The following is a 12,339-nucleotide window of genomic DNA, read 5'->3' as shown; positions in this document are numbered from 1 at the left end:
GTAAACATTAGTTCAATTTTGAAAGTTTAAACAATTAATCATTTCAAATTTATTAATAGAGCAATCATTTGCATTCAAAATTCAGTGTACATAACATGTCCATTATTTTGGTGAACTCGCAGTTCAATTACAACAGTTTCATTTTTTTCTGTGCAACAAAATCATGTATTTAAGGATCTGTAAATTTATGAAATCAAAATATTCATAATCTATTTTCAACCTTCATATTTCAAATTTCATACATTTCAAGAAAATAAAGTTTTTAAAATTGATTTACTTAATATTCTTCATAATTCATATATAACAATAAAAAAAGTTGATCAAAGATCACGTATTGAATGAACCATTCATTAATAAATGTTAATGAATAACATTGATAATAAGTACACATGTAAGAAATTGACAAAGTTTAAAAGTTACTCTGGGAGCAAAAATGACTGATCAAATGCATGGCATAAAAAATATTAAAGGACGAACAGGATTATGCAGCTAAAAAAATTTCAAAATTTTCAAACATAAAGACATTAGGATGTCGTCTGCAATACATATCACGTTTAGGGGCCACTTTCTTGCCTTATAAGAAACAAAGGTAATCACAGATTACAAAGCACCGAGACAAGGCATCACCTTTATAAAGCATCACCTTTATGAGACCACCTTTATCATATTACCTGAAAATCATAGTTAATGATCTTGGATATCTATGGATACTGTTTCGAAACAATATCATATTACTATATCATATGTTAAAAAATTGGATAATAATCATATGTTCATTTCATATATTAATATAAGATACACACATATAATAATAAAAATAAAATACTGTAATAAATAATGATGCAATATGATATTGTAACATATGACATGACATAGTGTCATGTTAAATACATTATTGCATTTGATCACATAATACAATATCATAATATATGATACAATGTCATATCACATAATACATCACAATTTTGTAACACATTATATTATATTGTATACTTAAGTATGATATTGTATGATATTATATTATATTTGATACATAATATGATATTGTATCATAAGATACAATATAACTTGATTCAACATTGTATCAAATCATATGATACAATATCATGTGATACAGTAATATATTATATAATACAATATCACTTTATACAATATCGTATCATATGTTACAATATTATATATTCCAATATCAAATAATACTATTTCATGTGATAAAATAATATATTATATAAACCAATATCATTTTATACAATATCATATCATGTGATAAGATATTATATATCACAATACAATATTGTATCATATAATACCATATTAAATATGGCAATATAATATGAAACAATAGCATGTGATAAAATAGTATATAATACATTATCATTTTATACAACATTGCATCATAATAAAAAATACTTTACATTACAATATAATGATACAATATCATATCATAATGCACAATATAATGATACAATATCATATCATAATGCACAAAAATATTGATACAATATCATACTAACTTTTTATTATATAATATATGATATAACATTGTATCATATAAAACAATAGTGTATCAAATCTGACAATACTATATCATATGAATCATTTAACAACAAACACATCTATCAGTCAGGTTAGAGTGATCAGGATCTGAAACTGAAGCTACCTCTATGATTCATTTATATTATAGTTAAATTAACTATACAAGCTATTGTCTATAAATCATGTGACCTGTTCCAAAATAACTAAACCTCATCCAGCATCCAAAACCTATGACTCAGATTCGGCATTCAAGCCTGCCAGATGCATCAGTATGATAAGACGCATCATCAATTCAAGTTTAGTTAAGTTAGGACCAGTAATAACTAAGATATATTTTTTAGCATCCTTGATTATGAAGATCAGGCTCTGCATCTGAAGCTACCTTTGCAATTCATTTATATTATAGTTAAGTCAACTATGCAAGTTTGAAATAGTACTAAATAAATTTAATATATGACCTGTTCCAAAAAACATAACCTCATCCAGCATCCGAAACCTATGGCTAAGATTCAGCATACAAGCCTTTTAGGTGCATCAGTATCTTAAGATGCATCATCCATGCAAGTTTGGATCAGTAGTAATTTAGAAATTGCTATCAAAGGCCACCTGCACCAAAAACTTTAACCTGTTCCAAAAACCTTAACCTCCAGCATCTAAAATTCATTGCCCAGATTCAGCATCCAAGTTTTTCAAGTTCATAAAAAGGTCCAGATGCATCATCCATGCAAGTTTGGTGAAGATAGGACAAGAAATAACTAAGATACAGGACCTGCAACAAAAACTTTTACCAGGTCCGGACGCTGACGCCAGCAGTATAGCATAAGTTCCCCCGAACTTCGTCTCGGTGAGCTAAAAATAAATTATCATACATGCCCTACGTCTTGTTGTTACATTAGTTACATTACATGTAAAATGATGAGATTCATGTTTGCTTTTTCATTGATTTCATTTCATTTCATTTTTTAAATGTCCTAAGTCTTGTTGTTTTTCTCTCGTTGAAGATTTTAGATCTAATCTTCAAAAATTTGGTCCTCTCATCAAGCCGTTCCAATGAATACATTTCATGTTTTTCCAAAAACTCCTGGATTTCTCTTTTACCTTGAAAAGATTTTAAAAATAATATGAACAATCAGAATTATTATATTGTTACATATTCATGTAAAAAGGATAATACCTATGTATAGATTCAAGGCATACCATACTCTGTATGGTTTTTGCTTCCACTACTTCTTGCTGAATATTTTGCTTTTTCATAAATACATTCATGCTCGAACTACATTCATCCACTTATATGTCAAGATTATCTGTTTTGAAATGCCCCCTCTACCGCTTTAGGCTTCAATACACAACCCAAAATAGAAAGCCTATAGGGATTTTGCATTGCATCGGCCATGAAATAGCCTGGATGACATAATTGAAAAATTGTATGAGGTATTTCAAGTGGGTTCAGAATGGTGAAAAGATGTAAACATTTCACATTATAAATCTCCATGAGAAATTTGTTTCTATTCCTGTAACGGTCACCTGAGTAGCATATAACCCATACACAAACTTGTCGAGGAGTCTCATATATGCATTTAATTAATTAGGTTTTATTCTGGAGTAGAAAAATTATAAATTAGTAATGACGGCCACCTCCCTTTTAGTCTTCTTGGCTGCAACTGGGCTTGCAAGAACTTTAGTTCCATTATCATCTTCGATCTCAAAGAAGCACTCTGTAATAACAATATCATGAATATCTTACTTTGCAAATACTAAGGACAGGCATGCATAAAACGTAATGAAAAGAGAAAACATTATGGATGGGTTTTAATTATTAAACGATGCAAATCAATGTACCATTGTCATCTTAAATAAAGAAAGAAAATTATTGAGAAAAGTTTTGATCATTTCAATAATATGACTTCTATTACCCCCCCCCCCCCCCCCCCCCCACACACACACAGATTCACACAAATAAAAAAAAAGACTGATCACCTTGTGGTGTAACATCCGATGCATTTGCATTTCCACTCTCGCAGGGTTTGGACATCAAATCTTCTTCAGTCACATGTGATTCAGGTGCTGTACTTGGACCTTTAGGATTGTGCACATGTAACTCCGACACTCACCCTTTTAGATAAAATTTCAAAAATGTATACAAATACAAAAATTATTTAATGAAGAAAAAAAAAAAGAAATACATACACAGTGATTAACCACACTAAAGCACTGCCCATATGCAAATGTGGGGGTATTTTACCCAGTTTTAAGCTTAAGTGTAAATTTTCCCTTACATGTAAATAATCCCTTTTACAGTATTGAAAGTGGTACTCAGCAAATGTAATTAAACACTTTACATTTTCATTACTATCTGAACATTTCTTGAAAGTCAAATGGAATTGTGCACTACAGCCTCTGTCACAAGTCACAAGGAAATAACTCCATCTATACATTGTCATTCAAAAGCCAGAAGCCTAACACCTAGCTGCAATGATGTAGCCCTCTCCTGTTTTTTTTTTTGTTTTTTTTTTGGGGGGGGGGGGAGGGGGGGGGGGAGTAAACATCAGTTATAAAAAATCGGAGAGGGCTACATTGTTGCAGCTACATATGTATGACTAACCTATTATCAAACAAGAAAAACATTCACAAAATAGATTGAAACAAACCTATCAAGTTGACTTCTTTCATCACAGGAACTGAGAGAGGGAAAACAATGGTATGGAACTGCAAAAGATCAAAGAATCGTTATTGCATAAATAAAGTTTAAAACAAGAAATCTTTTAAAGAAACAGTTGCCCCTTTTGTGGCTTTATCAATCTTAAAATGATTACTTTCTTTCACAAGTCAAAATTAATTATTCTTACTAGACTTTGACCCGTGCGTGCACGGGTTGACATTGCATATGATATCGGACATTTACTACATCGACGCACCGTATTGTTTACAATTACATAACCAAGCTTTAAGCCTAAAATAATGCTATTAATTTCACTACACTCTGCTTAGTTATAATAATCTGACAGGAAGGCCTCCCATATACCCGTAATGTAGCAGAAAATTGCAGAATCGCTCCGAATCGATTTTTGAGAAAAATAATGAAGTTGTATTGAAAATAACAGTCAAATTATTCATAACAAACCATTCTGAGGCTGTAAATACTTTTCATCTAAATATTTAATTCATATTATTGAAGGATTCAACACTTTTTTGCTCGCTTCAAAGTTACACACCATGTAGATATTCGGATCTCTTGGGATTTTACTCTAACACAGTGTATTTATATTTAGGAATATTATTACATATAGGAGAATTTATTACATCCATTACATTCCACTCATATCATGGAAATCAAATGCATTATCACAGCATTAGGGAGACCAGACAAACATGTTAATTGTTATACATAATAACATTGCAACTTTGATTCTAATTCATTTACTTTGTTCAAAATGCTCACTGTTTTCTCTGAAGTTCAAGATGTCCTGTTTTTCCATTGCGTTGCGGCTAGCTCTCAATAAATCTGTGGTGGACTCTGTATAAAAGTACTAATATATTGTATTGTAAATACAAGCTTCAACATTTACTTTTTAAATCATTGCAAATTTTATTCCTTATGACTAATTAAAATAAATATTACAAATATATTACCGGTACATCCATTACATTCCACTCATATCATGGAAATCAAATACATTATCCCAGCATTAAGGAGACCAAGCCCCAGGATCACATAATAACATTGCAACATTTAGTTTAATTCATTTACCTTGTTCAAAATACTCAGTGTTTTCTCTGTGGGTCAAGATGGCCCGTTTTCCCATTGTGTTGCGGCTACATTTGTAGAATTTGGGGTGGACTCTGTAAAAAGTAGCAATATATTGTATTGCAATTTTAAGTCTCTAAGTTTACTTCTTTATATCATTGCTAAGTTTATTCCTAATTATTAATAAAAATAAATATAACAAATATATTACATCCATTACATTCCACTAATATCATGGAAATCTAATGCATTATCACAGCATTAGGGAGACCAGACAAACAATTTTATTATACTTTCATGTTAAATGTTAAATACTGAAATCTGATTGGTTTAGACGCAGTTGGTAATCCGTTCTATTACCCTCAGCGTTAGCAACACACTTGGCAATTGGTAACACAACGAACTGTTACATGCGCTTAAATTATGAGCGTACGGTTTGTCGTAGAATTTACTTCATTTCTAAATAAAAGCAGTAAAATTTTCTTTAGAAATAAGACATTCAGTAAAATAAAATGAATAGTGCCTGTTTGGGAGGGTATCTATTGAAATTGACACCCCTCGAAAACCATTGTCAACCTCCGCTCACTGCTTTACCTTAGGGTCAAGCTGTCCTGTTTTTCCATTGTGTTGCAGCTAGATCTCAATGAAACTGGGGTGGGCTCTGTGAAAAAGTACCAATATATTGTATCATAAATACATGCTTCTAAGTTTACTTCTTTATCTCTTTGCAAAACTTATTCCTAATGACTTATACATGTACTTGTAAGTATAACAAATATATTACATCCATTACATTCCACTCATATCATGGAAATCAAATGCATTATCACAGCATTAGGGAGACCAAGCCCCAAGATCACGAGCAATCTTAGACTTGAGTAGTAAATTGTACACTGTCAGTGGCGTAGCTACCATGTATGCTTATATGCCTGAGCATGCACATCATTTGGGGGAAAAATCAGTAAAAAAATAAATAAAGAAAAAAAAATATAAAAAAAGAATTCAAGTATTAAGGTCCATACTTAGTTATTCCATCAACCCGTTTCCGTCACTCGGTCCTACTTTATCCGAAATCAATGCTAAACAAAGACGTATTAAGCACCAAATATAGCCACGCAATATGGTCTTAAAGTACCATATTAAAGAAACAGTACACAATGCATGTACCTAAAAAGGCAAATATTTATTTTGCAGTTGAACTTAGTTTTACACATTTTAAATTTCCCCGATAGAATATCACAGCTTTATTGAGATATTCATTACCATAAACTATGTGAAAATGAACTTAAGAATAAAAGCTTTGAGTGGGTCAAAGGCAAATGTCAAAAAAAAATTCTTCTTTTAACTTTTAATAAGTTTTGTGATTTTATTTTATGCCTAAACTATAACCAAAACAATTTTAACTGCCTAAAAATAGGCTTAAATAGTAAGCATTCCTTTCGATTTCTGCTTTAATATTTGGTGTTAAAAATCGTCAGAATCCATGAGCTTCCGGGGGCTTTCGCCCCCTGGGCTTTGTCCTGGACCCACTGGGGGCCTCATGGTGGCCCCCACACCCCCTGCCATTTTAAGCATGCACTTCGTTTCAGGTCTAGCTACCCCACTGACTGTATTAATGTTTCTTGCTTAAAAACATAATAACATTGCAACATTGAATTTAATTCATTTACCTGCTTCAAAATGCTCACTGTTTTCTCTGAGGGTCAAGATGCCCTGTTTTTCCATTGTGTTGCGGCTAGCTCTCAATGAATTTGGGGTGGACTCTGTAAAAATACCAATATATTGTATTGTAAATACAAGCTTCTACGTTTACTTTTTTAAATCATTGCAAATTTTATTCCTAATGATTAAACAAAATAAATATAACTGTTACAAATATATTACATCCAGTACATTCCACTCATATCATGTAAATCTAATGCATTATCACAGCATTAGGGAGACCAGATCAACATGTAGATTGTTATACACAACTACATTTCAAAGTATATCTAGTCAATATAAATGGATTTACTTTAGTCTGAATTAAAATGACTGGGCTCTCAGCCTCTTGTTCTTTCAGGTATTTTTTGCAAAGTGAAAATGGACTGCAGATGCAAAATTATTCTTTAAATAATAACATTACCCAAAACCTTCTTATTTTCATCTGATTCAGAATCAGAACTTGGCGAGTAGTTTGATACACTAAATGGGTCAGAATCCACATCAGAGGGAACTGAAAGAAATTAAATCAATATAGAAAATTTTCTTTCATAAACATTCATCAATTATTAGTTTACCACATTTGGTAATTGATGTTTCTTTTTTATAAATCTGACAACAGACCACTGACTAAATCAAACTTTTCAGCCATGCTACAAAAACAAGACTGTACCAGTGAAAAATGAATTCCAATTCAGATTGATGCTTAAATTAACTAACCTACCAAATCTGATAATTCTATGTAAATGTATATTTTTCAAGAAGTACATTCTGTAAACAATTTGCAAAATATACATATTTACTACAGAAACAGATTTTGTAATTTATCTAACAAAAAACAATTTTGTTCTGCAAAGGAGACTCTCCACATTAGTGACAGATTCACAATGCACACTGACTTATATTAATAGCTTTTTGTTGGCATGGATGTTAGCGCGAGTGGGTCATGATGTGGGAAGAAGTTGGGGTGACTGGAGAAAACCCACGTGTCCAAGCAGGCGACCAATGTACCCTATCATATACAACAACTGTCGATCATGAGGATTAAACTTGGGTCGCAGTGGTGATAAGCAGGTGCATTGTCCACTGCACAACTGGACACCTCTTTCAAGCTTTTAATTTAATAGTGCTTGATAATGAAAACAAAATAAATCTATTCAGGTCAGCACAGGAACCGTATATAATGTTAAAATTGAAAGAAAATCAAACAACTATAAACAAAATAAAGTGAAATAAAACCTAACAAAACCATTACCAAAATCAAAAGGACCACAGCCTTTTCTGAAATCAATCAAAACTAGTACCGGTAAAAACATGTACATGAACAGGGGCTAGTGTTGTCACGATGATTGAATTTCAATCAATGATCAGTTGAAAAGGTTGTCGATTTATCATAATCGATTTTAGATTTTATAATCAATTATACTCAGTCTGGGTTTATTACATAAATATTATACCTATCATTTTGTTTTCTAATCTGTATTGAATGAAATGAAAACTGTTGTGAGCTGGGGGTTTTCTTCAATCTCAAAAGATGTGTAACATTCTACCTAATAAAAATACAGCAAAAGTCTTATAAGCTTTTAAAAGGAAGTGAAAATAGCACTTATATATTTTAGATTATACATAGCATAAAATTTAGTGCCCCATATTATTGAATTTAATATAATTTGTTACCGATTCGATTATTGACCGATCATCAGTTGGCAAGAGACAACCAATTCTGCTGATTAATTGATCACGATTATTAACCTATTTAACAACACTAACAGAAGTTTTAGGCTTGTTTTTCAATAAAAACATATAAATTATCTATTCTGATACTTTTTAAATTCTTGAGAAAAACCTATTTTTTAGATTAGTTTAAAACAAATCAATGTACGAAAAAATGCAAATACAAAACCAAAGCCAGATAACAAGATATCCAAAGCCTGATTGTAAATCACTAAACTCTCTCTTAATAATTATTTTTTGTGTATAATTAATCCAACCATTTTCCTACCTTGCTGCGCCACCGCAAGCTTTTCCCATCACAACCATAGTCATATACATGAAGTATCTCTTCCCCAACCACAATGTCTCTCTTAGCAAACAATCATAGGTATTCCCTTCCATTAAACACTCTGAGTTTATGGTGGAGTTTGCATCGTCCTTGCCATCATTTACAAACTGGCAGATACATGTATGGTTGTTCACTCCCGACAGCATCAATACTAGAGTGTACATAAAAAGAAATCAAACCTTAAATAAGAAGCATATAATTACTGGTATTTTTGCTGGACTTAATTAGAATTGTTTATAGTTATTTCTAGAAACATTACTGCCATACATAAATGTTAAAATATTACATTTAGCTGCAGGTCTGTATCTCCTGGTCTGAAAAAAAAATTTGGATAAACGTTGCTTCAGTTTTTTTTTTTCACATCAGGAGCTACATACCTCCAGCTTCATGTAAATATGTATAAATTGTATTACCAAAGTTCTTTTCCATTATATTTATAGATAAATATTTTGTTTTCTGTGCTTGTCTTCAATCTCTCCTCCCCATCCTGTCCTTTTAATGTTTCTCCTGCAGGAGGAAATCTCCACTGACATGACTGGTTGTGCTAATAACTCCAAAACCTACATTAAAACCACAAGCACCTGTGTAAAAGCATTGTTTATATGCAAAGAATTTTTTTGGATTCATAAACATCTACATTAAGCCCCATTCACAACTGGCGTACGAGCACTTTACAACTCTTTGCAATCGGAATGTTTTAGATTCGCACGAGCTCTCTCATATATTGCATGAGGTCTCGCATTTGTTGCATGCGTTTTAGTGCTTGCATCAAATCTCCTTAAAAATTGTGGACATGCACACTATTCAGACGCAACTGAATGCGATCCATTCATCCAAATCATCGCAGTGCAATGCACGAACAATATATAGTACGAACATTTTACAACATTTTGTATACTCGCAAGAGTGCAGGTGCATGATTTTAAAAGGTCATAAGATGAATCGCTGCTGTAGAGAGAGAGAGAGAGAGAGAGAGAGAGAGAGAGAGAGAGAGAGAGAGAGAGAGTTGAATGTGATAATAGTCTACCATATATCATATGTGCATGTTCTAGTGAGAACATACATTAAATTGGTAAACAACAAAATATTTACAACCATCGACCATTTCTAATGCTATCATGTATGAAACATGTCATGTTATTCTAATAATCAACAATTACAGGGGGAAGGGCGCCCCGGGTGCGCATAAACATTAAAATTAATACAAGTATCAAAAAGTAGTTTTAAAAGTGTTGCTACATTGGTCATGCTTCTGGATTGAATGTTCTTGAGAGCACATTGTGCACAACGCTGTGTAATCAAGACATACATGTTTTGCCTGGTCAACAGATCACACTCAGCCCAACGGGAATCTGCAGACACATTGTTTACATTATTATTAATCATCAAAAGCCAAAAATTTTACAAACCTGATAATATCCGAAAAGCCAAACGAGAGTGATACTATGATGTCACATTTGTAAATGTGGGTCACAATTGTAAATGTGGGGTGAGCATCCCGGTTGTAAACATGGAGGCCTGAGGTAGCAAGGGACAGTTTCGAATAAAGTACCCGTCAATATTTTTGAAAAATTGAGAGTTGCTGTACTTGAAGGCTTATGAGTGTTGCTAAAATTCATGAAATGATTTTTAATGATTATCATTAGTTAGAGGGGTGTCTGTTGTTGAAATTGATATGCAATATGTAGGCCCCTTATGTTAGGTACATGAGAATCAGAAGTAAAATGCGAAACCTGCGGCTATGACTGTTGTGCTGACTTTACACAGTGAAATTGCAAGTTACAGACGGGAGGTAAAATAACACGAAAAGTAGGTGGATGGGACATTGTAAACTATACACCGGTAAGTTTCTGACATGTGATAGTGCAACATGCACGCGGTACGGAAGGTCAACCCTCTGCAGGGAATTAGCTGGGGGAGGTCTAAAAAGCTGAAAAATCATGAAAAATTAGCAAAATATGAAAGGGTCAAAATCTCATAAAAACCAGTATGTTGAGAATTTTACAGGTTTTGACTAATAATTTTCTTCAGAAAATGGTGATTGGCCTTATAAAGAGTGAATTAAAGGTATTTGTGCTGAATGGGAACTGAGGAAATTCTAGTTACAGAGTTCCGAAGACATGCATCCCTTGGCTACAATGAATTGTATCAAAAAACTGTCCCCTGCCACCTGACTATCTTACCTAATATGTAAACGGTGTGACCGTTGGACCGAGCGCAGATTTAACACAGTGCAGTTTGATTTTTGTATAATAAAATCTATTTAAAACGCACACAGTAGGATCCGCCAGCATGGTTGCCTACTCAAATCATTCGTCAAAGTTAAACTAAACGTCGCGTGCTCAGTCTACATTATGACGTCATATTTCAGACGTAACACGTCTTCGGAAATAGCCGAAGAGACTTACGTGATTCCGAATTTTTTTTTTATTTCTTCTTTCATTTTTCATCAATTTAACTTATATGAATGCCAATGTAATAAAATTGAATACTTTATTCAGAATCTTAAAGATCGGTTCCTTGACGTTAATGTTTTTATTTTCCATCTGATAATTTGATAAGACATACATAGAACAAGTCGTGTTTCTTGATTGAAGCGCTATTGAAACTTATCTGGTTTCTTTTTTAATTTCTTTTAATTCAAATTACCTTCTATTGAAACACTGGAACTTATTAAATCGAGTTTAGGGGCAATAAACATCGATAAGTAGCAGTCAATCAATGATCGAACTTACTTTTTAAAAACAAAATGGCTGCCAATATGGCGGCGCCCATGGCTGGAAGAAATTTTTTTTGGCCTTAGTACCCCTGATTCAACTTTCATTTTTCACCGATTTTCTTATATATACGTGTTACCATTAATCCTCGCTTTGCGAGGCGGGCTTCGCCCGCCTCTCGCTGCGCTCAGTATAATAAGTCAATTCGTACATAGAATAGTCGGCTATCTTTCCACTATACAAGTGAAAAAGAGCAACTGATCTTAATTTGCTTTTAATTCATTTAGGTAACAAGGGGTACATGTACATATATCTACATTACGTACATAATTAATTTAAAACAATATTACTGGTACATATAACTGTAATATAGAAAATTCTTCATGTCGATCTATTTACATAAAGCGACATTCTTCGGTTAACTTTTCTGTCCATTTTCAATAAACTAGCTATATAATTACAGGGATTTTTCAGCTTTTTTTTTGAAAATGCCATTTTTTTTGGAATTGGGAAAATTGTATCGACAATTTCATGCAGTTGGGAGAAATCATATGTTGCATACATCATGATTTCTGAAT

At 32.6% G+C, this 12,339-nt stretch overlaps 1 protein-coding gene and 1 long non-coding RNA gene across 4 annotated transcripts; both read right to left on the bottom strand.

The window, feature by feature from the left end:
* Nucleotides 1–256: 256 nt before the first annotated feature.
* On the bottom strand, nucleotides 257–1,044 carry LOC128179785 (uncharacterized). Its single transcript, XR_008243133.1, has 2 exons — nucleotides 628–1,044; nucleotides 257–573 (listed from the first exon to the last, which is right to left on the bottom strand). It is a non-coding gene; the product is annotated as an uncharacterized LOC128179785 (long non-coding RNA).
* Nucleotides 1,045–1,365: 321 nt separating this feature from the next.
* LOC128179782 (uncharacterized) lies at nucleotides 1,366–9,160 on the bottom strand. 3 transcript variants are annotated; one of them, XM_052847375.1, is made up of 10 exons: nucleotides 8,985–9,160; nucleotides 7,407–7,496; nucleotides 6,952–7,044; nucleotides 5,876–5,942; nucleotides 5,285–5,376; nucleotides 4,958–5,050; nucleotides 4,185–4,242; nucleotides 3,514–3,648; nucleotides 3,172–3,251; nucleotides 1,366–2,634 (listed from the first exon to the last, which is right to left on the bottom strand). In XM_052847375.1, exons 3-8 carry the CDS (start codon nucleotides 7,004–7,006, stop codon nucleotides 3,615–3,617), a joined length of 399 nt encoding a protein of 132 aa, XP_052703335.1. In that variant the 5' UTR covers nucleotides 7,007–7,044; nucleotides 7,407–7,496; nucleotides 8,985–9,160; the 3' UTR covers nucleotides 1,366–2,634; nucleotides 3,172–3,251; nucleotides 3,514–3,614. The 3 variants fall into 3 exon arrangements, with proteins under 3 accessions (XP_052703335.1, XP_052703334.1, XP_052703336.1); XM_052847374.1 differs by lacking the exon at nucleotides 1,366–2,634 and having other exon boundaries at nucleotides 2,790–3,251; XM_052847376.1 differs by lacking the exon at nucleotides 1,366–2,634 and having other exon boundaries at nucleotides 2,790–3,251; nucleotides 4,976–5,050.
* Between the last annotated feature and the right edge of the window lie 3,179 nt (nucleotides 9,161–12,339).

This window comes from Crassostrea angulata, chromosome 4 (assembly GCF_025612915.1).
Source record: "Crassostrea angulata isolate pt1a10 chromosome 4, ASM2561291v2, whole genome shotgun sequence".
Taxonomy (NCBI): domain Eukaryota; kingdom Metazoa; phylum Mollusca; class Bivalvia; order Ostreida; family Ostreidae; genus Magallana; species Magallana angulata.
This window is presented reverse-complemented; position numbering and strand designations above follow the sequence as displayed.